General features: G+C 46.9%; 1 protein-coding gene across 2 annotated transcripts in view; it reads left to right on the forward strand.

The window, feature by feature from the left end:
• Window positions 1–24,621, forward strand: part of Kcnab1 (potassium voltage-gated channel subfamily A regulatory beta subunit 1) — a 213,128-nt gene that overhangs the window by 185,292 nt on the left and 3,215 nt on the right. For both annotated transcript variants that reach the window (XM_042685522.1, XM_042685523.1), the window contains exons 8-12: window positions 4,322–4,408; window positions 16,726–16,811; window positions 17,714–17,834; window positions 18,780–18,874; window positions 23,212–23,332. In XM_042685522.1, the coding sequence (XP_042541456.1) occupies window positions 4,322–4,408; window positions 16,726–16,811; window positions 17,714–17,834; window positions 18,780–18,874; window positions 23,212–23,332 (510 nt within the window). The remainder of the gene's footprint in view (window positions 1–4,321; window positions 4,409–16,725; window positions 16,812–17,713; window positions 17,835–18,779; window positions 18,875–23,211; window positions 23,333–24,621) is intronic.

Consider the following 24,621-nt stretch of genomic DNA (forward strand, 5'->3'; position numbering starts at 1 on the left):
TTCCAAGTACAGCCATGGTTATATAAACAAGAAAGAAAAATAAACTGCAAAATATCAGCTTGAAACTTTTTAGTGAATGACAGGAGTTAAACTTCACTCTCAGAACTTCAAAAGATAATTGAAGACGTCTCAAAGTTCTGAATGAAAGCATTCATTCCAGTATTCCTTTCCAGCATACCATGTTCGTGGAAACTTAACTCTCCCAGGATAACTATGTTTTAAAGTGGGAGGTATAGATGCATGTGATTCTTATACCACATAACCTTAAAAAAAAAAGAGGAGCAGAAAGAGGAGGTAGAAAGTCTTACATTTTGACTAGGAAGCTACTAAAAGAAACTGGAAATTATATACTATAGGAGTATACATTATTTAAAACAACATTTTTTTCCAAGATAGTTAGGAAAGCAAACATGCTACAGACATGAAAGCATAAGGTGATGAAAGGCATACTGGATGGAGGAGAGCCCTGGCAGAATCGCCATTTTTTTTGGGTGGGGGTCCAGTCATGGGGCCTGAACTCTGGGCCTGGGCGCTGTCCCTCAGCTCTTCAGCTCAAGGCTAGCGCTCTACCACTTGAGCCACAGCACCACTTCCAGCTTTTTTCTTTTTGCTTATGTGGTGCTGAGGAATCCGTACCAGGGCCTCATGCATGCAAGGCAAGCGCTCTAACACTGAGCCACCTTCCCAGCCCCTCGCCAATTTTTTTTTTTAATTTTTTTGCTTCTATCCCTACAACCACTTCTAACCATTTCAATCCTGCTTAAAGTCTTTGGAAATCTGTAGGCTTACATTGAATTAAAGTGTACCTTCTAAACAATATGATATTTGTTATACTCCAAACCTAAGAAAAAAAAAAGAAATGAAAAATGGGCCTTGGTTTACTTTGCTATGCTCCATTGAAATCTATTTTCTGCATATGAGTTATTATCCTATGGACTCTAGAGGAACTGCAGTTCCTATCTAGCTATCTGCTCAAGAGCGGGGCATTCACACACACACATACACACACCCCCTCCTCCTCCTGCACTGCTTTCCACAGATCCCATGAGAGTGCTGAGGTCAGACTAACAATAAAGCACTTTCTGCATGTGGGTTCCCTGCCTGGGAGCATTTAGTCCCTCAGGTTGTTCCTGGCTTCCCGGCTGCCCCTGTGGAACTGAGCGGTGGATGCATTTTGCCTTCCACTTAAACTTAATACCTGCCCCCTAGCCAGGGCTCAGCAGAATGCTTCCTACGTGGAGGTAAAACTTATTGGCACAACCCTAAATGTGACAAAAGGAGACAGTTGTTGAGTACGACTTTACATTGCTATGACTTGCCTGTTTCTACGAGATTAAATGATCCAGATAGAAAAGAACAGAATGTCCTGATAGTTTGCAGTCACATGACCGATCACAGAAGAAATACCATCCATACGACCTATGCCCAGTGTGGTGGCACATGCCTATAATGCCCGCGCTCTGGAGGCCGAGGCAGGAGAGTCACAAACTCTAGGCCAACCTGGGCTGCACAAAAGACCTTATCTTAAAAAAAAAAAAAAAAAAGGTGGGGGGAAGGGCCAATCAAAGGAGACTGGTCTTTTCATGAACCCCCTCTCTCTCTACCACTGTTTATGGGTCAGCATTATGAGGTTGAGCAATGAGTCAAAGTGTACAAGGTCAGATCCTTGGGGTGAAGGCTGTGTCCAAGCATCTTTCACTCACAGAAGCAGGCACCGTTTCAGGATCCCGTCAGGACGCACTGCATCCTTGCAGTGTGTGCTAGCGATAACCAGAGCTGGATTGTAAGTGTTGGCCACAATGGGGCCAGGTTACCTGTAGCCTCTTGGAGCTACTTTCCCTATGGTGGGCTGCTGGAAGAAGCCCTGGGCAGCAGTGGGGCAGCGATGGGGCCTGTCCTCAGAAGGGACGGCCCTTGCCCCTGGGCCAGGCCTGCACAGGAACCTAAATACCTCTGCCTCTCTTCAAACCAAGGAGTCCAGAGAAGGACGTGGCAATTGTCTTGGACTCACTTTCTCCTAAATGTGAACACCCTGCTATAACTGCCACTTCTATTTCTCTTTAATGTCTTCCGCAGCCATCTCTGGAGTAGTTCTGAAAGCCAATGCATTTGTCAGTCCCACTTCAGATGACAGAAGTCACACAAAACGTCCAAGGGCTCCCAGGCACCGGGCCAACCATTCCAACACTGTCACATGTTTCATTGGTTATGTCTGACAGGCATAATCTGAGCCTTTCAAACAGTGTCTGTGTTTGACTGGCTATGCCCTACAATGCATGACCCAGAGCCTGCAACTTTTCAAGGTGAAGTAAATGGCGAGCTCTCTCAGACATTGGTGCTATTTCAACCCTGAGAGATGTGGCGGTGTGGGAAGAGCAGGGTTTAGGCCCCATCGCACCTGTCTGCCCTCAGTCGCTTCTTGAAGGCTTTGAACAAGTGCCATTGCAGACAACCCTTTTCAGTGAGTGCAAAATATTTCTATTCAAGCACTTCATTTTCCCGTCAAGGAAGTAATTGTGACTGTCCAATAAACCAGTTTGAAAATCAAATTTAAGTGAGCCAAATTTAAATTTATAAGAGCCTCATTTAACAGGCAATTAATTTTATGCTTATAATAAAAAAGAGAAAAATCTCCGGTCTTCCCGAGGAACTAAAGAAGCTGATGAGAAAATGCAGTGACTTGTGGAAATGGGGGAGATAATTCTTGAACATCGCCCTGCTTTGGGCTGCATAATGTCTTCCATAATGCATTCTATTTTAGGGATGTTTTAATTTTACTAAAATTAATTAATTTTAGGAATGTGACCAACTAGTTGGGAATGAAACCTAGGCTATTGGTTCCAGATTTTCTCTTCAGACCCTCATTTTCTCCTTTATAATACATCTTAGGTCTTTACAGCAGCTAGTGTTTTTGTTTCTTCTCAAAAGATGAAAAATGTAGCTCAGCTATATGTCATAGGTTCTGTAAAATTTGATAACATGAGTAAAATAGGAAACAGAGTCTTCACTTGCTTTCTACTTGATATTGAAATGAATTTTAGATGAGTTTTATTAAAATTTATATGTGTAATAGAGCCAAGGCAGTCATTTTCTTCTGATTTATACTAATTGAATGGGTTTAATTTTCAATAAATATATGTCCATCTCACTAACAGGCTTGCTAAGTAATTCAAAACATAAATATCAATTTGCATTTTCCATGAAGATCAGAAAACTCGAGAAGCTGCTTGCTACACAACACTTCATTTCTGGACATGGTCCACGAGTCCTGGCTGTGGAGCTTCAGCTTGCTGGTGGGATCTTGGGTATCTGAGGACATTCCTTTTGAGGGACAAAGTCTTTCACACATTTTTAGCAGTTCTAGAAACACACCATTGCATACAATGTCATTCTTCTTAGTCTCGATTTTAAAATGTTCTGACACAAAAACTGCACATATTCCCTAGGTACCATAAAGTAAGCATATCCATTTCACTTATTCTTTCTGTATGGTGGAAATGTTCAAACCCCATTCTTCTAGCTTTTCTAGACCTTGTTTCAAGCTTTCTCCATCTCCCCTACCCACTTCCTCCCCAAGATGCTGCTCTTAACTTCTGTGACACCGATGTCATTCGAGTCCACGGTAGTGGGGTGATACACATAGTGTGCTTTTCTTTGTTCATTTATCAGTTAAGGTACTGAGGTTGATTCCATTTCCTGGTTGTTATGAATTCTGCTTCAATGAAAGGGGGTGCAGATGGCTTGTCAACATAGTGATTTCATTTCCTTTGGGTTTACAGTCAGTTGTGGGAGTGCTGGGTCATCAGGGAACTTTTTAAAGAAAGCTCCACACTGCTTTCCATTATGGCTACCTTGATTTACATTCTCTCCATGTGGGTGAAGATCCCCATTCTCCACCTCTTCACCAGCACTTCTGTCTGCTTGGTGGCAGCCACTCTGGCATGAGACTGTCTCCATGTGCTGTTTCATTTGTGTTTCTTGATGAGCACTGGCACCTGCTATCTGCTTTCTAATCTCTGGGCTGCATCCAGGCTGTCTGTCCTCTGGGGAAGACAGTCTCACATGTGAGTCCCTGTAAAACTGCACTTCCGGGAGAAGTGACCCCTGGAGCCCCTGTAAAACCACACTTCTGGGGGAAATGAATCCTGAGTCCCTATAGAATTGCACTTCTGGGGGAAATTACTCCTGGAGCCGCTGACACTGCCTCGGCGCTCAGCTCCTTTCCAGTGTTTGTTTGAAGCAAATTCCCATCCCTTGTGCAGTGCCTGGGCCTGGGCTCTGAGAGTGTCTGTGCTTTGTCCTGATGCCCCTCTGTTGGCAGGACTGAAGGGCTCCCTGCAGAGGCTGCAGCTGGACTACGTGGACGTGGTCTTCGCAAATCGGCCTGACGGCAACACGCCCATGGAAGGTGAGGACGCCCACGGAACCACTCTGAGTGACTGAGTAGCGTGAGTACTCTACTCACGGTGGGAGAGGAAACGTATGCAACCTGACCTGCACGAGTATGAAAAACAAAACGGGTGGTATCCCTTAGCCAGAATATTGACCCTGAAAGCGAAGGGCCTGCAGTCTTCTCAACTATGTTTTCTGTCATCAGTTGAAGGCTTGAGGCTTGTGGCTGGTGCTGATCCCAGGGTTCATTCACTTCGCTTATGTGATCTCATCAACTAAACCAATGGATTTAGTGTCATTCCTCTAGAGTGAGTCCGCTGAGGTCTTCCCAAGGCACAGCTCTGGGGAGCAGCTCAAAATCAGATTTCTCTGAGGTTTGACTGGATCTTCCAGAAGCTGCACCATCCACTCTTTCTGTTCCTGCGGTTAGCCTGGGGTGTAAGCTTCTCCCCAGGAGGCTTTCCAAACCTGCCTACAGATCGGCTCCATCTTACAACTGTCCTATCCCAGGATGACTGGTTTTGGAGGACCACCAGGGAGAATGTTCCAGTTAGTTGAGACCTGTAATCCCAGGATTACGGCACTTCCCTGGGGAGAATAAGAATGGAGATATCTGAGGAAAAGAATTTTAAAGGGAAGGTGCCTTGGGTGTTTGGGCTTTATGTTACAATATGGGTTATCAGTTTTCAAAGAATAAGAATGCTGAGTCCACATGATATTACACTGAAGGTAACTTTGAATCATCTTTGATGATTCAAAAAACAGTTCTGTCAGGCACTGGTGGCTCATGCCTATAATCCTAGCTACTCAGGAGGCTGAGATCTGAGGATTGTGGTTCAAAGCCAGCCCGGGCAGGAAACTCCATGAGACTCTTATCTCCAATTAACCACCAGAAAAACCGGGTGTGGCGCTATGGCTCAAATGGTAGAGCACGAGCCTTGAGCTGAAGAGCTGAGGGACAGTGCTCAGGCCCAGAGTTCAAGCCCCACAACCGATTTAAAAAAAAAAAAAAACACAGTTCTGTGAAGATTGACTTTGGATGTATAGTTACAAAAGCTGGTTGAAGTACGTATGATTTTTTTTAGTTTGTTTCTGACCGTGAAAAATTTTACGGAAACTATATTTTCCATTTATCGCTTTCTCCACTACAAAAAAATACACATACACATAATGCATGTATGTATCATATACATCAAACATATGTGTATATGTCTATTTTTCTCTTAAACTTTCTTATTTCTTGATTCTAACTAAATCAAGAATTAACTATAAGGCAATATCAGTGTTGGAAAAATCAAAGAAAATGTGTGGTTTTTATCAAAGCAAATATGAAGTATTTGGTAAAGCAAAGCATATAAGCATTTTATTAGAATAAGAAATGTTTATGCTCAGGCACTGAGGGCTCATGCTTTTCATCTTAGATATTTAGAAGATCTGGGAATCAAGGTTCAAAGCCCACCAGAGCAGACAAATCTGAGACTCTTATCTCCAATTAATCAGCAAAAAGCCAGAAGTAGAGGCATGGCTCCAGTGGTAGCGCACTATTAGAGTTTGGAATCAGAGCTTCACTCTTGCTAGACAGCCACATCCCTAGCCCTTTCTGCTTTAGTTATGTTCTTGCATGATTTTTCATTAATTTTTTTTGTGTGTGTGCTGGACCTGGAGCTTGAACTCTGGACCTGAGTGCTGTCCCCAAACTTTTGTGGTAAGGCTAATAATGCTCTACCACTTAAGCCACAGATCCACTTCCAGATTTTCTGGTAGTTAGTAGGAGATAAGAGTTTTACGGAGTTTCCTGTCTGGCTGGCTGAGAACTACATCCTTAGAGCTAAGCCTCCCAAGTTACTGGCTGGCTTGCTTGCTTGGTTTCTTCTGTTTTTCAGGTAGTAGGGGAAGAGGATCTTAAGGTTTCCACCCATAGTAGCCAGGACTGTAATTCTGTTTATAGGTGTGTACCGGCACTTCTGGTGTGTGTGTCTGAGCAGGCCTTATACCGCGATTCTCTTGATCCCCACCTCCAGCCTAGTTGGGGGTATCGGGGTAAGCCAGCACCTGGCCCTTGCTCATCAATAAGCCTGTCCACTGTGGGCTCCATCGAATCCGTCCTGCTTGCTGTGGGTGGTAGGGCCGCACTTGCCCGGCACAGGCTGGTTTTCACGTTAAGTCTACGTATATCAGAACTGCAGGCCCCAGAGCTTGTGGCTCACTTTTCATTGGTTTTAACTACTCCCTGCCAGGACACAGGCTCCCTCCCCCACTGCTCAGGGCTTCCTGGGTGGGCAAGGTGGAGAGGGTGCCCGGCCCACCTGAGCACTAGCCCCTCTCCATGACAACTGAGGGTCGCTAGAGCCCTCCAGCCATGCTTCACACCGCGGTCAGGGGTTGGGTCTGGGCCACGCTGGCTGTCTCAAAGCCACCCTTTGGACCACTGCCATTTAAATAGGATTCAAATGCTATTCCCATCTGTGCGGTTTGTACCCCGCCTCGACGTGAATTGGGAGCACTTCTAAAATAAACCGAGGGGAGCTTCATCCAGTTTCCACAGATAGTACAGCAGCCAACTGAGCCAGAAAGTGAGGAGGGCAGCAAACATGCTCTCCGAGAGGACTGGTGCCAGGCATCCCAGCCCTCCGCACCTTCCATTCTTCCGTCCGTGCCCGCCAGGCACCAGCAGACATACAGCAAGCTCTCTCCACTGATGGCTGCGAACTCCAAATGCACACACAGTGGGAGAGCAAGAGAGACAGGTGAACACGCCGGGGAGACAGGCAGCCACCCTGACGGCAGGGCCGAGGCACTGCGACTTTTCCCTCCATCCTCCTTGTTTATTTTTCTATGGCTCGCCACGTGGTAAGTCGTTTTTCCTTCGCAGCGTCTGCCGGGCCATCTGCCTCTTCTACACTAGCTGTCAAACCCTGCGGATTCTCCAGCCTCACAGAGGCCACTCTATGCAAGTTTTTGAGACCCCATCTTACCAGAAAAAGTTGGACATGGTGAATCACTCCTGTCATTCCAGCTACAACAAGAAACATAAATAAGAGGATCACAATTCTGACCAGCCTAGGCAAAAAGGGAGACTCTATCTCAAAAATATCAGAACAACAACAACAAAACTCTGCAGCTCAAGCAATAGAGCATCTGCCTAGCAAGTGTGACATCACGAGGTCAAACTCCAGAACCACAAAAACTAAAATTTAATAAGACTTTGTTTTATTTCCATAATATCAGGAAATTATCAGGAAATCTGTACATATTTATTTCTTCCTGAGTCATCTTTTATAGCATTGCTTTATGCAAACAGTCATCTGCAGACACTCGGGAAACTAGAATATCTAAGAACAACTGAGAAAATTCCAGGAAGCATCAAACATTGTGGCATCCCAAATTATGATACGGGGCCCAGTAAGTGACAAATATTTAATCACCTAAAACCTACCAGTATCATTGAGTCACAGCAGGTTAGCCTGCCTTTACCTCTTTTTATTATTGTTATTTTTTATTGCTATTGTAGAGGAGATATACAGAGAGGTTATAGTTACATGAGTCAGGTAATGACTACAATGCTTTTTGAACCATATATCCCCTTCCCTTACTCTCTCATAGTTTTCCCTCTGCCTTTATCTTTTATCATCTTCTCTCAAAAGTGGCCTCAACCTATCCCAAGACACATAATGGTCTTCTGCAAGTACAGTAACAGTGGTTCCTAGCAGAAGCACAGTGCAAGCCACCAGTGCAATTTAAATATCCCACTAACCATGTTTATAAAGAAAAAACTTAGTAGATAAGGTGAATTGTAACTTATTTTATTTAGCCCCTTCTATAAAAATTACCATTCCAGTGTGTATTCAATATAAACAACTATTGGTAAGATATTTTTACATTTTGCATATGAAATCTTTGAAACAAGTGTGATTATCTTAACTTGGACCAGTAGCCACACATGGTCAGTGGCTACATTATCTGACCACATGCTCTCTTTTCAGTCTAACAGAGCATGAGCCACATAGTAGGCACTTAAAAAATAATGGAGCCAGGTGCCTGTGGCTTCATGCTCAGGAGGCTGTGATCTGAGGATTGCAGTTCAAAGCCAGCCCAAGCACAAGTCCATGACACTTGACTCAAATAAACCACCACAAAACCAGAGGAGGAGTTATGGCTCAGGCAGTAGAACACCAGCCTCGAATGAAAAAGCAAAGGAACAACACCCAGGCCTTGAGTTCAAGTTCTAGCATGGATGCACACGCCGCGCGCACACACACACACACACACACACACACACACACACACACACACATATACACACATATATCATGGATAGTGTTTAGATGAATAAGTGAATTGCTATTTGAGTAATTGAATGAATGAAGTTCTAAAGTTAAAGAGGTATAACTTGCTCGCCTCTATTGGAATGGGGACTGAGTTTCCTAGCATCTAGAAGCAGTCTGTCATCTGGTGCGGTTCATCAGATTTCAAGATGATGTTCTCACAGACAGCCCTGCACACCCTTACCTCTTGCTGTTCCTCTTGAGCAATCGTGCTGCATCCAGATGCTAGGTCCCTCCCTGCAGTCTGATTGACACCAAGGACCAGCGTGGAGGTGCCGCTGGGAATCATCACATCAAATTAAAAGCGCTGGGCACATTTCTGTGACGACCCGGCCAGCATGCTCCCAGGGCCACCGGCGTCTATCAGATCAATTTAGCCTCCTGGCTTGAAAGGTTGGGACAGCTCAGCTTTCAAGAAATTAGTTTGGAGGAAATTACTTTTATATTCATAAAGATGAGCCTGTGGGAAGAAAAAAAAAAAGAAAACAAAAATTGAAAAAAAAAGTACCAAGATTACTGAAGTTACTTCCATTTTAATATGGATTCACCCCCAAATGCACTGAAATCCTGTCGGCTGGCATTTTACCCTTCACAGACTGTCAGTTTGTGCAGTAGTAAGGAGGTCCACTTCAGTCACCTGAACAACAGGAGGCGGTGGGGCCGCATCTGGGCCTTCCCAACTCCTGTGCAGCTTTTTCGCCAGCCTCTCATTAGAAGCCTCCAGAATGGAGACAAGTGAGAGACCAACTTCTAATCCTGGCTTTGCTGCCGGTCAGAGTGTGCGTGTGGAAGTTCCGCCCTCACAGGGGACGTGGGAACAAGGCAGCACTGATGGTGGGCACAATACCCGGGCACCTCCCTTACTACTGGTGCAAGGAACCATGAGCCCTGCTCTCGAAAGGCCCCCCATACCCATACACACACACCTGAGCATCTCACCCTACATCTCTTCTCCAGAGCCAGGGAACACCCAGGAGCTACAAGGGGATGAAAATCCAGCAGACATGCCAATTAAAATTAGTTAAAATACATCCTGCGAAGAAAAGGAGAAGAGCCAAGTACAGGGGGCTCATGTCTGTAATCCCAGCTACTTAGGAGGCTTAGATCTGATCATTGACGCTTCCGTTGGCGGTAGGGGTGGGGAGAAGGTGCCTGGCCATCAGCCTTGAAGCCCTGAGGATCCAAAGTGCCACCGACAGTGAGAGCTCTCATCTAATGAGACAAGAGAGAAAATAACCACCTGACATAAGGAGTCCACCTAAAACTACGAGGAAGAGGAGGAGATGGAAGAGGAGGATGAGGAAGAGTGGGAGGATAGGAGAAGGAAAAGGAGAGAGAAAGGGAGGAGGAAGAGGAGCATGAAGAACAGGAGGAAGAAGATTGGAAATCAAAACGAAAATTTTAAGGAAAAGAAGGATGAAAATCTGCTTCTCTCGCCCATTTCCCCTACTCCCTTCCTGAGTAAAATGAATGTTTGCAAGACCTCGTCTGAAAACACCTACGGAATGCCCTTCAAATGCCACCACCCGGCAATCAGGATGGCCAAGAATGTGGGAGAGGATGACACCCAAGCTGAGTGAGGCTCGCTCACGTACTCACACGCCACTGGTGTTCCCAGAGCGACAGCTGCACCCCATACCACACAGGGACACCCCGGAGAACAGAACACAGACTCCTGCCCAGGGACTGATCTAACCAAGCAGAGGAGATGGAAGCAAACAGTAAGAAGTTAACATATATGGAACATAATGGCTACTATTTTTAAATGAGCAAAGTATTGCACAGGACAGCTGAGAGAATGTTCCAGAAAGTAAGCTTAAAGCCCAAACAATGGAAAGGGAAAGACAAGAAAATTAAGGCTCTATCCAGGAGGGTCAGTATCTTCTCAACTAAAGAATGTCTAGCCAGAGAACAGACAAAACACCGGAGAGGGATCACCACAGAGCAGTGGGAGAAAACTCCGGATCTCAGTACCGTCAGGCCCTGGGGCAACAGTGCTTGCTGATAACCCAGAAAAATGAGCGGAGACCCACACAAAGAGCTCCACCGTGAAATGTATTTGAAACGTCGGGATCAACCTAGAATATTCCAGAAGAGCAACCTAGACTAGACTGGAAGGTTGGAAGAATGCACATGGAGGGTCAGACAGTTTGTCATCAACAACCCTGAGAGTCTGAGCAACACAGAGCAGGCCTTCAAACACAGAGGAAGAGTGGGGTGGGAAATGATCCCTGAGGTTGAAGAAATGATGTCATTTCAGCTTTCCTGTCTCCCAACACAGCTTCACAGAAGCTCCCAGAAACCATGCTCCATTAGGAGGAAGCCATTAGAGGAAAGGAGAGAATCCCCAAAATGGCAGAAGGGAAGTACCAAGAAGGAAGTACCAGAAGGAAATGTCAGGAAGGATATACTTAGGAGGAAGTACCAGGAGGGAAGTACCAGGGAGGAAACTGAGAGAAGGATTGTGGCCAGGAAAACTAAAGGAAAAAAAGCTTGTTACAAGAATAGCTGTGTGGGGCTGGGAAGGTGGCTCAGTGGTAGAGCGCTTGCCTTGCATGCATGAGGCCCTGGGTTCGATTCCTCAGCACCACATAAGCAAAAAGAAAAAAGCCGGAAGTGGCGCTGTGGCTCAAGTGGTAGAGCGCTAGCCTTGAGCTAAAGAGCTGAAGGACAGCACCCAGGCCCAGAGTTCAGGCCCCACAACCGAACCCCCCCCACCAAAAAAAAAAGAATGACCGTGTGGAAAAGTACACTTTTTCACAGCTTGGGAAGACTTAGCTCCAAATAAAGCTAAGTTAATGAAGACATTGGGACCATCTCACTCAGCAATTTGTGAGGGGAAAGGAGTTACTTCAAAGCTCTGTTGACGTATGGAACAGGACATTTGCACGGACTTTTCTGATACAGCCAAAGCTATCTAATACTGCTAGCCTTTATGGGTGATGGATTGTGGCTCATCAATGAAGTCCTTTGCTAAATCCTTCCTCAGCAAGAAGATTCTGCTGGAGAAAGTTAGGAGAAATGGCCATCTCTGGGCGCTGGCTGGAGAAAGCTCAGAAACGAAAGGGAAGTCCCCAGTGAGAGGAATGGAGAAGGAATGGAGAAATTGGCATGAGGACCAGACCAGAACAGGGAGAGGGACAGGAGTGGCAGACAACCTTTCACCACCGAGTCTGCCAGAAGGCCTGAGAGAAGCATTCCGGAATGGGAAAGATGTATTTCAGCTCAGTTTCAAAACTTTCACTCTGTGGTGAGCACACCTGACTCTCTCATGGTGGTCAGGAAGCAGAGAGAAGTAACCGGAAAGAACCAGAGCCTAGATCCACCCTTCAAAGAGCCTAGATCCACCCTTCAAAGAGCCTAGATCCACCCTTCAAAATCATGCCCACCCGCCTCACCTAGACCCCAACTCCAGGGCTCCACCAGCTCACAAGTCTAGAAAGTCTCCACTCATCAGCAGACACATCCATGAATGAAGGCAGAGGAAGACTTAGGCACTAAAGACGGGGTACACTAGGGACCAAGCCTTCAGCATCTGCATCTTCCAGGAGAAGACTTCACAGCCAAACCATAGCAACAAGCCAGCCAGTCATGAAGGGGTGTCTCTGCTCCAAAGCACACCACAGTACAGCTTTGCTGTCAAACGCTATTGGCCTAGCAGCTTACCTCTTCAGATTCCAACATCACCTTTTGGTTCATGATCAGATGCCTGAGCCAGGCAGGGAGCTACATGGATGGAAGGATGGAAGGTGGAAGGCAGGCTCAGTATCCTGACATCAAAGAGCCGTCTCTTCCCCAACACTGCCCAGGGACCAAGGCCAGCCCAGCAGGAGTAAAGAAGTAATGCAGATGCTTCCTCTTAAGGCACAAGCTGGATTTGCCAGTAGGAAATCCCAAGAGGGTCCATATCTTTTTTTTTTTTTTTAACTCAGTTCAATCTCAGCCAAATGGCTTATGAATTCTTCCATCCACAAGCTCACATTCCTTTTCAAATTAACTTAAAAGTCTGTTCTAAGAAGCTGATGCCCAGTTATATAAATAACAATCTGAAGATGAGAGGCTAGAATAGGAAGCTGTGTGTCAGGATATTCCACATCTGTCTGACCAATGAGATGACAACCACCAAACAGAGGAGCTTAGAACATAATGTAGGGCTTGAGTCAGACATCTATAGTAGTACAAGGACAGACACCACGAACTACAGAAATAACTTCCAGCAGTAGCAGGCACTGAGCTGCCCGGGCCTGGCTGTGCTGTGCTGAGCAGCTCAGTGAGCATCTGGGAAACTTGTCTTTGGTGGGCATTTGGCCTAATACATTTCCTTCCAACATGCCCAGAGGCTGAATTCATCAGTCAGTACAGACATTATTAACGTGCAATGTGAGCCCAATAGAACAGTCAAAAGAACAGGCGCACCACTGAAATATAAGAAAGGGTGAGTAAAATCTCTAATTGACACATTTACAAGTGAGTGGCATCATTAGCGCTCACTAAGGAAAACTGTCATCCCAAACTCACGCCTGTAATCTCAGCTACTCAGGAAGCTGGGATCACACATAGGAAAGTCTATGAGATTCTTATCTCCAAAAAGCAGGAAATGGGGGTGTGGCTCAAGTGGTAGAGTGTCAAGCTTCAGTGACAAAAACTCAGGGACAGCACCCAAGACCTGATTTCAAGCTCTACTACTAGCACCAACAAACACAACCCTCCTCATTCTTGAAGGTGTCATCTTTTATTGTTAGACCTTTCCAGAAGGTTCTAATTAAGGAGGAGAATCAGAAACTCCATCACCCTATCTTTCTGTGAGCTGCTCAGACATTTTATAGAAATCACCCTCTGTCAGGATTCTGACATATAATAATGATTTCATTTAGCTACTCTGAAATGAGGATGCACTGATTCTACCAAATAAGCAGGCATAGCAAGCTGATTTCTGTATTTGAAAATACATGGACAGGGAAGTTAGGGTAAGTTCTGGGGTGCAGATTTAACCTTTGTCGGGGTGCTCAGAGATCTGTGTAGTACTCAATAATCTTTCTAACTCAGAATCCATGCTCTGCCTGGGAGATGATAAAACTGAATTCTCTCTCTCTCTCTCTCTCTCTCTCTCTCTCTCTCTCTCTCTCTCTCTCTCTGTGGACTTTTTTCTTTTGACAATGGCGCCCTCCGGTGTCCACACACATTACAGCTGGTTAAGACACTGGTGGTTGGTTGCTGTTAGCTAGCTAAGCAACTGATTTTTCTGACATTAAAAAATTAATAATTGGCTAATTTAATAAGAACTAAATCAACATTTGAGTCCACATAAATATCCAGCTTCAGCCTCTCTCATGGCTGCATGTGCAGCCAGCTCTAAGAACAAAACTCCACGGCGTACCTTCCCCACCTCCCATCCTCACCAGACAGAGAAGCTGGTAGCTCACACTTGTCATTCCAGCTACTCAGGGGGCTGCGATCTGAGGATCACAGTTCAAAGCCAGCCCAGGTGAGAAAGTCCATGAGATTCTTAGCTACAATTAAGCACCAAAAAGCCAGAAGTAGAGCTGGCTCAAGTGGTAGAACACCCACAGGCATTGAATGAAAAGCTTGAGGACAGCGCTCAGCCTCTTTGATCTCAGCCTCCTGAGTAGCTGGGATGACAGGTGTGAGCTACCTATGCCCAGCATCCTCCCGTACTTTTAATGGAGTGAAAATGATCTACATAGTTTGTCTGCTGTGGTTTCATATTTGCAAGTTATTCTCCAAGACAGAAAAATACTGTGCTTAGAAACCAAATTCCACCTCTGCTGGACAGACAATAGTGAATGAAGTATTTCCAAACCCAGGGAAGTTTGAAGTTGCTCACACAAAGGACCATACAGTGAAGACCTGGTTCAGGCCTGCCGTTCCCAAACCCTCTGTCTATACTGACAGCGTGTGCTCATGACAGGCAAGAGTCTGAATACATCTAGCCCAACACTACCGGAGACAAGCAACCCACAGTGGAGCCCAAGGCCTGTGACCCCCGAAAGTATGCGGCGATCACCCAGTACTCTGGAAGTCTGGCTGCCATGTCTTGTGGAAGAAATCCAGCCCTCGGGTCAGATTTGCTAAGGGCTTATCAATTTGGTTTATCTTTTCAAAGAACCAACTTTTTGCTTTGTTAATTCTTTGTATAGTTCCTTGAGTCTCCATTGTTTGTTTGTTTTTTTTTATTTCCGATCTAATCCTTATTATTTCTTTCTGTCTACTGGTTTGGTGGTTTTCTTTTGTTTTCCTTCGAGCTTGAGGTGCAGCATCAGAGTATTGATTTGCAATTTCTCTAATTTGTTGATGGAGACGCTGCTTGTGGCTATAAGCTTTCTTCTTAGCACTGCCTTTAAGGACACATATTTTCTCCTCGGTGGCAGTCAGATCAAGTTTTATAAACAGGAGTGTAAACACACGCAGGGTCACAGTACAAATGTACTGACCAAAGCCTGCTACGTTCAGGAGAGGATTTCTCTGAACAACAAACCTGCGGTCTAACAACGTGCTGGTGGGAGAGGGGACCCCCGGGAAGGGGGTAGATGAATGGAGTGAAGGACGGAGGAATGCAGTCGTTAATAGTCAATGTGAGAGGTTCATGTGAACGTGGGACCAGGTTCCCTCCAGGGAGGGGCTGGGTGGAGTTGCTAGATGTGGGGAGAATGACAGGAAGGGTGGCACTGATCAAGGTGCACTGTACTCCCAAAATGATGTGTCACCTTCAAACCTCTCTGTACAACCACTTAAAGATCATCTTAAAAGACAAGAAGTCCAGTCCTGTCTGTGACTTTCCCTGGAGTGAACTGTAACTGTGAAAGCTGGGTAGGTCTGTATGCCAGGTGGTGGGGGCGGAGCTAGGCCTGGGTGGGGCCTGGCTCTGGCTCCACCCCTGGGGCGGGGCAGCTTCCTGATTAGGAAATGCTGCACCGGGCTGCGAGGCTGGAGCACAAGGCTGGGCCCGCTGAGGTCAGTTTACTGGGCTGTCTCACAATGAAGTCTGGTTCTGAGAACTGAGGGACAGCGTGTGTGTCGTCCTGGGAGCTGCGAAAGCTGTGGTCTCAGCTGTTTTTCAGCATGTAATGCGTTTATCTTCCTGCTAACCACATTGTTATTGAGTCTATCTCTGTTAAACAAGTACCCAGTATGAGGCTGGCATCTGCACAGCCCACGTGCAAAGAAAGCCAGGCCTCCCTCCCTGTGACCCTGTGTCCTTCCAGGTCAAAACAAATGCTGTCCCTCCCTTCTGTGTTGAAAGAGATTCCTCCTCAACCAAGGCAAGAACAAACTTAACTGTAAGCACCCAGGAAAATAAATGGGCGCAGGGGAGACAGGGGAGGTTAATCTGACCCCAGTACAATGCAAGCATGTGTAAATGCCACCGTGAAACCCCTGCAGACCCTCTGCTGATAAAAAATAGCTGAGTGAGAACATGCCCAACGAAATGCCTTCTCCCTACTTGATGCCGCTTTAAAACTATGTGGGAAATAAAGTAAATTAACTCTTCAAAAAACTTAAAAGTTACTATGCTTTTAATACCATTGAGTATTGCTACTACATGCAAAAGCTGGAGCATCAGCCAGGCACTGGTGGCTCACGCCTGTAGTCCTAACAACTCAAGAGGCTGAAATCTGAGGATTGTAGTTCAAAGCCAGCCTTAGGCTGACAAATCTAAAAGACTCTTATCCCCAATTAATACCAAAAGTCAGAAATGGAGGCAAGGCTCAAGCAGTGATGTACCAGCGTTGAGCAAAAAATGCTAAGCCAGAGTGGGAAGGCTCTGAGTCCAAGACCCAGTACTGGCACAAATAAACAAATAAATAAATGGAGTGTCGGTTCACCTGGAAGTACTGTGGCCTCTGAGAATCAAAGCTGCCAGTTAGACTACGAACATTGCTACCAATTAATTTTACAAATCACATGCATCACTGCTTTAAATTGGTAAGCACCGGGAGAGGGGGCCGGCCCTGAGCATCAGGGGACGATGCTGTTTGACTCTTCACAGAAATTGTTCGAGCCATGACACACGTGATCAACCAAGGCATGGCCATGTACTGGGGCACCTCGCGGTGGAGTGCAATGGAGATCATGGTACGTTCGCCCCTTCCTGGCCGTGGCTCCTTCATAGCCTCTCCTACAAGCTGCCCAGTGAGCCCCAGAGGCACATTTCTAGAGCTTCTGAAAACCCTTCTCCCAGTCACTACAGAACTGAAATTCTAGAATCAATTCTGTCATTAAAGAGATGGCTGGTCAGGTGTCAGTGTCTCAGTCCTGTCATCCAAGCTACTTGGGAGGCTGAGATCTGAGAATCATGGTTCAAAGTCAGCTCAGGCAGATGGATCCAAGACTCTTCTCTCAGACTGACCAGCAAAAAGCTAGACATGGAGCTGTGGTTGAAGTGGTAGAGTACCAGCTTTGAATTAAAAAACCTAAGCAAGAACTTGAGACCCTGGATCCAGGCCCTGGTACCTGCATGAGAAAGATATAGATAAGAGAGAGAGAGAGAGCGCAGCTCAGGATACATCAGGCAGAGCTGTGACTGACTGCATGTTCTTTGGTGGCAGGGTGACAGTTTACAGCTAGTAGACAGAGAGGCAGAGTATTCCAGTTTTCTTGTAACAACTGTATTACTGAATAACCCTTCTGTTTAGAACCCATTTAAATACCAACCACTTGTATATGCTAGTGTAAGTTTTATTTCTTTAGGAACAAAAAAATAATAATCAAATCACATTTTCCTTCTAATAACTGACTGTTCACATGTGGACAAATTTTCCCTGGCCTGACTCAATCCAAGCCTTGACCCAGAACAAAGACTTCCCCATGAGGGGAGGAGTCAAATGGCCCAGGCCTCACTTGTTACCCGGCTCCCTGCGTGCTGTGAGCTCTAGTCTCTTTACTGACCGCCATCTTGCATGTGAAAGAGTGAACAGGCCTACTGTGCTCACCCGTACCAACCTCCCACCCCACCCCGGGGTCTCATCTCTCCCTAGGAAGCCTACTCGGTGGCCAGGCAGTTCAACATGATCCCGCCCGTCTGCGAACAAGCAGAGTACCACCTCTTCCAGAGAGAAAAGGTGGAGGTGCAGCTGCCAGAGCTCTACCACAAAATAGGTAATCCTCTGATCATGCCTCCTGATGCGTCCTAACTACGGGAGCACCAGGAACATACTTCTTCACGGTCCCTAACTGATACAAGGGTCATGTCTTGTGTTCCAAAACTGCCTGTGTAGTGAAAGGGGGCGCCCAGTGATCAGCCCGTGCTCACAGGTGCAAGCATCTTTCCGTGGGCCTTGTAAAGCCTCCCCCCACAGCCATGGACATACACTTATCCCAAAGCAGCTTCCAGGATAACTTCCTTCTGAAAACACAGCAGGGAGACGCTGGATAAAACCAGAACAGATACCAACACCAAGACAACAGGGATGACCATGAATGACTTCTATCACACACTGAGTTTTTTATAAGGCATGGCCTTCCTCCATCTGCCAGTGCTGCTCGGGAAGCACTGAGTTATTTTGCCAGAGGAAGTGTTTCTCTCTGGGTCTAGGGAGTGCACACATTCCAAGAGCAGGGCTAGATGGGCACTGTGTCTTGCTCTTGTAATCCCAGCTACTCAGGAGACTGAGATCCAGACGATAGCAGTTTATAGCCAGCCCAGGCAGAAAAGTTCTTAGACTCCATCTCCAAAATAACCAGCAAAAAGCAAGTCTGGAAGTGTGGTTCAAATGGTAGAACATCAGCCTGGTTAGCAGGAGGCCCTAAATACAAACCCCAGTACTATAAAAATAAAATAGAACAAAATAGAAAATAAAAACCATCATGGCTGCGCGACATTCCCATGCTCGTTTCCCCAGCTCAGTCCTAAGAACTGACCATCGCAGGTGTAACTGGCTCAGGAAGGACTCCTAGAATGTACCAGCTAGCTGTGTCGCTCGCCCAGGGACCAGCCAGCTTTCCCCTGTCACTCGCCGAGTTCTAACCCAACACCTCTGCACTCTGAATGCTCCCTGGCTGAGCAGCATTTTCATTGTGTTGTGTTTTGTTCCCTCCTCGCAGGGGTTGGGGCAGTGACCTGGTCTCCTCTAGCCTGTGGAATCATCTCTGGAAAGTACGGGAACGGGGTGCCTGAAAGTTCCAGGGCTTCACTGAAGGTATTCCCCCCCCCCCCACTTCTAGAAAATACTCGGGGTCTAGAGGGGGGAGGAGACTGATTCGTGGTGTGGCACAGCCTGGACCTCCTGCGCCAGGCACACTATGATCTTGGCTGCTGGTAATTGTGGCCCGAGGCCCTCTGAGGGGCTTTGCTCCCTGTCAGGCCACTGCCAGCCCTGTCCAATGGGCTTGAGCAGAACACCACCCTCCCGCTGCCTCCCTCCACCCCCTCCCTGCTCCTGGGGAGGTGGTGGTGTGCTTGGTGCACTGGATAGGTCTGCCCAGCCCAGACCCCTGAGGTGCTACGTATCCTAATTTTGAAGCGATTGCTTCCTTGCTTGATCCTTTCCCATATAAGTGGATTTCATTGCAAAACCTGAGCCAGTACGGCAGCCCAACTTGGCTGGGGTTGACTGATACCTCCACTGTGGTGGGAGGGAGAGGGGTGGAGATGGGAGGCCCGCGCATGGACACCTGCCATTGGCTCTGTCATTGGCTTTGGTTGAGTCTTGGGACATAAATTCTGAATCCTCTGATCCTCTTGAGGATTCTGAACCCTCACACTTTCCAAGCTCATCGGAACAAAATTTCCTCCACTCAGGACATCTTGATTCACTTATTACAGAGTACTCCAAACATTTTTTTTTCTTATGCGTAAGAACATGTCTGTTTTAAAACAAACAGAATAACCAAAAAGCTGGAGAGAGTGTATAATAACAATAGAATCACAAATTACTCTGCAAATGTACAGGGAGAGAGAATACAGGCATCTTAAAACTTCAGACCAGACAAAGTCTTCCTAAGAGGAAACAGATGCTGAGCCAGCTCCCAGTCCATGAGTGCTCAGCAGAAGAGCCAAACCAGCTGGCCCTGCCGGCAGTACAGCTGGGAACACCTCCGCCTGTCCCCTGTCTGTCCCCATCACAGCCCGCCCAGACTCTGCATCATTCTCTTTCCTTCCACTGGGGAGACCTGAACTTTTAGCTTGTTTGTTCTCTAAAATAATGCAATATAAATACCCCCCGAAGCACGCTGACCCGACCCTGTTCCTGGTTCTGGACAATTGGAAAGGACACTTACCCCAGATTATGAAGATCTTGTTCCTGAAAATTAAAGACTGTTCTGAACAAATCTAAATGAGTCAGCCAAGAAAAAGTAATAGTGTCTTAGGATGCATATAAAAGAGGAAAGCAAGAAGACAGGGATGCATGGCGAATTGTGGTTTCACTAAACATCTACTACCACTAAGCAGTGCCGAGCACCAGGCTAAGAGTTTTCCTTTATTTCCCTGTTTCCCCACAAAGAGAAACGCCTACAGACGGCGGCTGTAGCTAAGCTGCTGCACATGCTTCTCAGCTCACAACAGGGTCTGGCTCAAACCAACCCACAGTAAGTTAGAACATCCAAATAGAAAATGTAGTTAATATATCTCACCTACTGAGTGTGATAGCATGCCCTAGCCTATCTTAAATACACTGAAAATTGTGCATTTGCCTACTGTTGGTTATTTGTCTATCAACTACTGGGGTGAAAATGGAAAACACAAAACTGTATGGAAAAAAAATCATCTATCATCCAGACACTGTGGCTCACATCTGTAATCCTAGCTACTCAGGAGGCTGAAATACAAAGATCACGGTTTGAAGCGAGCCCAGTCAAGAAAAATCCATGAGATCCTTATCTCCAACTAACCAGCAAAAAAGCCAGAAGTGGAGCTGTGGCTCACACAGTCTAGCACCAGTTCTAAGCAGAAAAAGCCCAACAAAAGCTCAGACTCTTGAGTTCAAGCCTTAATACAGACAGACAAACAAACAGACACACACACACACACACACACACACACACACACACACACACACGTGTACGTGCACACACACAAATCCTATGGGAACCATTGTAAGTGGGGACCATCTGTATATCGTTATAGGCTTTCTGAAAAAACTCCAAGTACTTCCAACTGTGTGGGGTGTTGTTCTTAGTTTAATCTGACCTGAGGGAAGAAGGCCTTTGCCACAGGCAGAAACTGAAGCAGACATCAGCATTGTCAATTCCAGACCAGAAACTCCTCACAGACAGGCTGGTGTGGCACCTGCCTCTCCTGGCTCTAGTAATCACTCCCAGGATGTCTTAGTCTCTCTTCACATCCAGGCTTTGGTGCAGTGACACTGTACTCAGGCAAGTGCGTCGAGCTGCTTCACTGCTGGGAGGATGCTGGCAGATGCCTGGAGCTTTCCTCGTGAACACACATGGAACTCTCGAAGACGGCCAAACCCCAGAGCTATGGCTGCCGGTGTGCAAGCCACTCCTCAGCTCTGGGAGTCTCCACAAGCGCCCATCGGCTGCCCAGAGTTGCTCTAGAGCTCCACCATCTGCAGTCATCAGTTGCGTGTATTCAGATGGAAGAATGCACACAGCCACCAGAGCACATGTACTGAGAATAATTGAGAAGGAAGCAGAGATCAGAGGCTTGGCCTGAGATGTTAACGGCGTTATAAGGACTGCAGAGATTAGTGAACCTAACTGCAAAAACATCAAAACATGTTAGAAACATGAATCAAGTGGTAGAATGCCTGCCTGGCAAGTATTAGGCCCTGAGTTCAAATTCCAGCACTACTTAGTAAATACAGCAAACAAAAAGGTGACAGCTAAAGGTTTGAGGGTTTCAAGAGAGAAGGATTCAGTAAATGAGTATTTGAGGTCTGTTACTTTAGTGTGCATCTCACACACACACACACACACACACACACACACACACACCTTGTAACCCAATCCTAAGAATGAGTTACCTATAGGATTTTAAAACAAAGGCATTCAACAAGATTGATATATAAACAAGACATTTTTCTGCGTTCAGGGTACACACCGAAACCTCAGGATCTCTCCTAGCTACAAAGCAGTTGTCAAGAGCAATTGTCAGTTTCCTCCTCTTCCTCTCAGTGTGGATCACATTCAGAGATCTTGGACCCCTGTTAGAGGTTACAAAACTCGAGCAGAGATGATGCTGTTTTTTCCCAAAAAGGCCAGAATCACTTCCGGGCACTGCCTAGGTCAATGCCTGGTCCCTGAAGGCTAGCAGGAATGTTCCTAATTGTCCACCCAGTCCCCACTGGCCCAGGCTCTGCTCCCTCCACAGCGTACGCCCAGCCGGGTGGCCCTGGTGTAGCCGTCTCCCCCAGCACAGTCTCTCACAGGGAGCGGACCGCAAGCCCATGAGTGAGCTCCAGGAGGCTGAGAGAGCCGGGGCGCCTCGCCCTTCTCCTTTCACATCTGCAAAAGTCCTCACAAGTACACAGAATGCAGTCATGCTTTCCTTTGGAAATTCTCTCTTAGGAGATGAAAATAATATGTAAGAAACAAAAGCCAGTAGCATGTTGAACTGTGGCCTGTGCCTGGGCAGACTGCAGACTTCAGAGCTTTCCTTAGTTTGGGACAATCCATGGGGAAGCCGTCACCAGAGGAAGTCCCAGGGGCCAGGGAGTGGCACATTTGGCTTATTATCCTCACAGAAACAGGCTAACATCTTATTCTCCCAGGCTAGCTCTGTACGTGTTCCTTAGTAAGAGCAGGTCATCTGGGAAGTAGGGCACTGTGAAGACATTTTTTTTTATTTCCATCTCTGAAACCTGGCTTACTTTGGAGTCCACAGATCAGGGCCAGTCTCTTCCCAGAGGTTTCAAGGAATATTTCCTGTCCCGAGCTTTTTACTTGATAAGTTCCAGGAGCTAAACAATAGGCAATACACACTCAGGAGAATGTTTATCTAACTTAAGAAATGTGCTTGGAATCTGTACCGGTACCAAGCTGCACCTGCACCGTCTGCTCTTCGGGAGAAGCCAAAGGAGCAGAGTCAATGTGAGGAATACAGAGTCATGCCGATGGAAGACAAGAGATACTTGAGAATGGGAGACAATGGGTTTCATTGAGCCGAACACTTGGTACTGGGCCTTCTTAACAAAAAGGAAGGAAACATAATAGATCTTGTCAAAATGCAGAATCTTCGTGCTATTTATCTGTATCTATTTGCTAAAACTGGGCTATCCAGAGAGAAGTGTCTCTCTCATTGTCTCCGCCCCTGGGTAGAGGAGGGTCTCACACGCCAGCCTTGGGGATCTGAGGATACTTGTGCCCATGTACCAATGTGAATAGTGAATATAAGTCAAAATCAGTCTGTTTTGAGCCCTAAGCAAAGAGCAAGATTGCTCACACAGTCTTGGACCAAGACAAGCATCCCATCCCCACAGAACCAAGGGAAGTGTGGAGAAGATTTGGAAATTCACCATCTTGACCTCCCACCCCTCACCGGACATTAACAGTCAGTGTCTGTTCCTATCCGTAGTGCTACCAGTGGTTGAAGGAGAGAATCGTCAGCGAGGAAGGGCGGAAGCAGCAAAACAAGCTCAAAGACCTTTCTCCCATTGCGGAGCGTCTGGGGTGCACGCTACCTCAGCTAGCTGTGGGTAAGAACACTCATTATGGAGGGCGGGAGTACTTCTGCTGAGGTCGGAGGAAATGCAGCTGCCCATTGTCAGTCCACACACCTGTCGTGGGAAAATGTCGGCTATCAGACTGATGTCACAAGTGCAAGTTTCTGGTAAATACGTTATTTAAGATTGCCCAGAATGTTCCATCTATGGAAACATTTTTACTCTCCTTCCCCACTCCCTTATAACACAACATCAAAACACACAAGACTCCTGCAGCACTGGAGGCCAACTGCACAATGGCACTGTTTCCTTCTGGCCAGGTTTCTACCCACTGAGGAGATGTGAGCTCAGGGACTCCAGCTTGCAAGGCTGTCATGATGCTTCTGAGCCAGGCCACCGGCCCTGCTTTTCACTGGGTCTCTTGAAGGCAAGGGGGCTCACTTGTGCCTGACCTGTCATCTGAGCAGGCTTCCTTCCTTCCTTCCTCTTAAGACAAGATGGCGGTGTTTTCTGCCTGGGCTGGCCTTAGAACTCAGGCCTCTGATCAGCTTCCCACGTTGGCTAGGAGGATAGGTGTGTGACACAGTGCCCAACTATGGGTTGAGAACTTTTAGGTCCAGACTGGCCTTGAACTATATACACCCAATTCTTAGCCTCCCAAGTGAATGGGGTAACGGGTGAGCCAGGAGTGCCCAGCTGCTGCTCAGCTTTTAAAACCTTGAGATTACTGTGTCCTCTACACAAAATAAGGTCCTGAGGTTTAGCTGCAGCCAAGAGCTGTAGACACTGTGGACACACTCAATAACAAAGTACCTGGCACCCTGACTGAGTCTGTGGCTCCCTGTGTCCATGGCTCCTGACCAGTATCCGTGGCTCCCTGACCCTGTCCATGGGTCCTGACTGGTGTCCGTGGCTCCCTGACCATGTCCATGGCTCCCTGACCGGTGTCCGTGGCTCTGTGTCCGTGGTTCCTTGACCATGTCCATGGGTCCCTGACCCTGTCCGTGGCTCCCTGACCCTGTCCATGGCTCCCTGACCTTATCTGTGGCTCCCTGATCTTGTCCGTGGCTCCCTGACCCTGTCCGTGGCTCCCTGACCTTGTCTGTGGCTCCCTGACCTTGTCTGTGGCTCCCTGTCCCTGTCCGTGGCTCCTTGATCTTGTCTGTGGCTCCCTGACCTTGTCTGTGGGTCCCTGATCTTGTCCGTGGCTCCCTGACCATGTCCGTGGCTCCCTGACCTTGTCCATGGCTCCCTGACCTTGTCCGTGGCTCCCTGTCCCTGTCCGTGGCTCCTTGATCTTGTCTGTGGCTCCCTAACCTTGT

This window comes from Dipodomys spectabilis, unplaced genomic scaffold, assembly GCF_019054845.1.
Source record: "Dipodomys spectabilis isolate Male_0828 unplaced genomic scaffold, ASM1905484v1 ptg000095l, whole genome shotgun sequence".
Taxonomy (NCBI): domain Eukaryota; kingdom Metazoa; phylum Chordata; class Mammalia; order Rodentia; family Heteromyidae; genus Dipodomys; species Dipodomys spectabilis.